The following is a 4,014-nucleotide window of genomic DNA, read 5'->3' as shown; positions in this document are numbered from 1 at the left end:
TGTCCAGCTTGTCCTCCTCGACCCGAGGTCCCTCCGCCTCCTCCTGGTCACTGCGCAGGATGTCGGGGGCCAGGGTGCTGGTTGCCACGGTGAGGAAGGCCACGGGCCCACAGTGGCCGTTGAGGGAGACCATGCCTTTACCTGTGGGAGAGGGGGCAAGGCCTGGTCCCTGAGCGGGCGCCGCAGATCTCTCTGGGGAACCTTCTGGGTGGGCTGCATTTGGGGGCGGAAGGGACAGCTGCAGTGCATGTCGGCGCCTACCCAGGGGCCCGGGGGCTGGCTTTCCGTGTTCCAGGGCCACCGCCTTGGGGAAGCAGAGGGGCAGAGACCTTGTACAGTCCTGGGGTAACCTGGTGGGAAACTCCCCGGCTGAGAGCCTCTGCCCAGTACACATTTCCTCAGGGCCCAGCTCCAGCCTCGAAACAGGAGTCCCTGCCGATCACCCTTGGGGAGCCTCTCTCCCCACCGCCCTGTCCCTCTGTCCCTAGGGCCCCCTCCGTGGCATCTTCCACCTGGGTCATTGCTGCCCCACAAGACCCCAGCTCTCCAGGGCAGCTCTTTATCCTGCTCACCCCTACATCCCAGGCCCAGCTGACAGCATCAGGAAGACAGAGCACGTGGGAACCTGGCAAAGGGTGTCCCTCAGAGGGGATCGAGGCCTGGCCAGGACCTGCCACACCCAGGCTGGTCCCCCTTCCTTACCCCTGCACCCGGCAGTACACAGAGGAGACCTCACCATCACCCTCTGGGGTCAGGGCTCCAGGATCCAAAAGTCAGAGGTCCTCCCTGCCCTCAGCCTCGTGTCCAGGGTCCCAGTGCCCAGGCAGGGCACACACTCCTCTAATCCACACACATCTGTGTGAGGACCTCATGGGGGGCCAGGCTGAGCAACTGCCTGGGAAGGAACAGAAGAGGCGCAGAGGACACTCTGCCATCCTCGGGTGTCTGAACTAGTCTGCGGGTCACCTGGTCAGTCTGCGCACTCTTGTGCCCATTTGCCGGATTAGGAAACTGAGACTCAAAAGCGAGGTGTAGGCAGAGAGGGTGGGACACTCATAGCACCGCCCTGATGAGAAGAGGCTGGAGGCTGGACCCCACCCCAGCAAGGAGCAAAACTCTGGGGCACGGTTCACCTCCGCCCATCACCCCTCCAGCCCAGCCTGTGGTCCTGCCCGGCCCAGGCCCGGAAGCTCACCTGTGATCTTGGGGATGCCCTCCAGCCGGGGCACAGGCAGCAGGACGATGACACCCTGGTCAGTGCCCACCCAGAGCAGACCCTGGCAGATCAGCAGGCTGGTGACACACAAGTGCTTCTGGCCTGCAGAGAGAGACAGCAAGAGCCAGGCCACATGAGCAGGGCGCTCCTTGAGGCCAGCAGCGAACTCGGGGCATTACCACAGGTGTGGGGTGGCAGAGCCTGGGCTTCTCCGCTGAGAGAAGCAGGAAGCTGGACAGTGTGGAGCTTCGGACCTGTGGGCCCTGGTCCCCAGCAGAGCCTCAGTTGCCCCGCGGGCAGCCTTCAGAATACACGCAATGAACAATGCCCGGGACACATGAGCTCCCAGCCCGCAGAGGCGGGTACTCAGCCAAGGGCAGGCCCTGCCGCGGTCACAGCCAGCAGGTTTCCAATCTACAAGGGTGCAGGAGAAGTTGGGGCACAGGCAGGGGTCGGGCAGGGTCCGAAAGTGAGGCCCGTCAACCGTCTGCACGGCCCCTCCATAAGCACAGCCTCCAGCTCAGAATGACGTCTGCCCACACGGGCACTTCCTTGGGTTGCCAGACACCTGTGCCGAGAATGAGCAGTCCAGATCAGCCCTTTCCTGGCCACCTCCCTGATGCTCTCTCTATCCATGTCGGCAAGAATGGGATGGCAATGCTGTCCCTTTGCTCCTTACAGGGAAAACATGTGGGGTGGGCCGTACAGCAGAAGGGCCAGGAGCAAGGTTCAAATCCTGGCTCTGTCACTTTCTAGCTGTGTGACCTGGGCCTGTCCCAAAGCTCTCTGTGCCAGTTTCCTCCCTTGTGAAAGGAGAGAGACTTTCATCACACTGTTCTGTGAGTTAGAGGAGTCGAGGGATACAAAACGACCCAGATTCTGCCCCAAAACACATCCAACAAGTGCTATCTGTAGCCATGGCTGCTGCTGCCGGTTCTGACCAAGGGAGCGGACGAGAGAGAAAGGCCGACTCAGCACAGGAACAGAGCTTCCAGGGGCACGGGCAGTGGGCACAGCCCTCTCAGGCTCCTGCAGAATTCCCTGGCTCCTCTCTTTCCAAAGGGCTGTCTTCCTCTGGCCCTGATCCTCCCGGCCCCCCGGCCCTTCACAGGAAATTCAAATCCACACCGTGTGCCATGATGACAATGCCAGGGTGTGTATGCCGGGCACACACTAGCATCGCGGGAAGGCTGACCCCCACAGAGCGGGGGGCTGCACCCTGGAGTCCCAGCCAGAGGACTGCACTTCCCGACTCTCTAGGTCAGTTCCGAGGGCCTCTGACACTGCTCCCATCCACCATCAGCCTGGAAACAGCTGGGATGGAGATCGCCGAGGTTCACAGAGGCCCCAGCTGGCATGTGCTGGGGTGGGAAAGAGCGGATACTGCCCAGGCCACACGGACAGGGACACGTGCTCCACCTGCGTGTGTGGCAGAGTCTCGGAGGACACAGAGGCTCCCACCTCCCGGGCTACACAGAGCACCATCTAACCCAAGATGCCACCTGTCACCCGTCTATCCACTCAGCACCCAGGGACACCCCCGGTGTCTACCGCAGGCTGAGCTCTGAACTCAGTGCTCGAGGCACAGCTGGGACCACACGAAGTCACTGCTCTAGAATCCCCACAATGACAGAAATGCTGTCTCCCTGCTGTCCCGTTCAGTGGTCATGGTCTCCACATGGCCACAGAGCAGTGGAGATGTGGGCAGAGGGGTAGAGAGAAAGAATTCTTCACATTATCTCACTGATGGCCTCTGTATGAGATGGCACAGCCCCAGAGAGGGGAAACACGAAATGGAAATGGAAAGAAGGAATACTAGGCAGAGGATGAGGAGACAGCATGAGGCTGACACCCCGCAGCAAGGAGGAGGTAGCAACACCGAGACCTGAGTCAGTGCCCAGAGGACAGCATGTGCAAAGGCCCTGTGAGAGAATGAGCTTAGTCGGTGAAGCGGCCTGAAGCCGGCACAGTTCAGGGACATGGAAGGCCCAGAGTCAAGAGGAGAGGTGGATGGGGCAGGGATAGATCATGACTCTTCATTCCTCAGTGAGAAGCTGACAGAAGGTCTAAGTGAGGGAGGAAAGCGACAGGATTTCAGGGGAGCACTCTGGCTGCAGGAGTGGAAGCAGGTGACCTGAGGGACCCCAGCTGCCACAGCAGACGGTGGCGGCAGTGAGCTGACGAGAAGCCGACACGGTTGAGGTGTGGTCTGAAGCGAAGGAGAGAGCTGTTGACACGCCGGACCGGGGGGAGACAGGACGGCGCCCGCCAGTGTGCTGGTCTTGACGACAGGGCCTGGCTGTGGGGCTGACACCCGGGCGCACGGCCAGGCAGAGCCAACCGCGGGCAGAGGGACAGGCTGGACTCCACCAGGCCACTCCTGCGCTGATGCGATGTGGGAGTGCAAGCCACACCGGAAACAGCCCCAGGGACGAGAGACGCCACAGACGGGGCCGTTTTCACACATGGCGTCCGGGATCAGTGGGGCTGGGACCACTCCGCACACCTGCCAGCCCAGAAGGGAGGCCGGGAGCCACGGGGACGGGCAGCCTCCCTCCCAGCCAGGGCACAGCCAGAGCCCAGCTCCATCTCGCCCCCTGTGCTCACTGCCTGTCCCTCCTCTCCACGTAAGGCAAGGTCTGTAATTTTGCTCTTTATTTTTTCCTGCCTCCCCAAATACAAGTTTCCCGAGAGGGGGCCGCAGCCTAGGGTGACTGCACGGTGCATTCCTCAACTCCTGCCAAGGGCTATGACTCAGTGCAAACTCAGAAAGCATCTGTGAGTGAACGAGGGAGGGA

The 4,014-nt window shown here is 61.4% G+C and overlaps 1 protein-coding gene across 1 annotated transcript in view; it reads right to left on the bottom strand.

The window, feature by feature from the left end:
- Arhgef10l (Rho guanine nucleotide exchange factor 10 like) overlaps window positions 1-4,014 on the bottom strand; it is a 91,555-nt gene that overhangs the window by 911 nt on the left and 86,630 nt on the right. The window contains 2 exon segments of the mRNA XM_033767958.1: window positions 1-141; window positions 1,196-1,318. The exon segment at window positions 1-141 is cut by the window's left edge and continues 167 nt beyond it. Of these exon segments, the coding sequence (XP_033623849.1) occupies window positions 1-141; window positions 1,196-1,318 (264 nt within the window).

Source organism: Fukomys damarensis, unplaced genomic scaffold (assembly GCF_012274545.1).
Source record: "Fukomys damarensis isolate Sample0158 unplaced genomic scaffold, DMR_v1.0_HiC HiC_scaffold_23, whole genome shotgun sequence".
NCBI classification, from domain to species: domain Eukaryota; kingdom Metazoa; phylum Chordata; class Mammalia; order Rodentia; family Bathyergidae; genus Fukomys; species Fukomys damarensis.
Note: the sequence above shows the minus strand (reverse complement) of the source record. Positions and strands in the feature narration are given on the sequence as shown.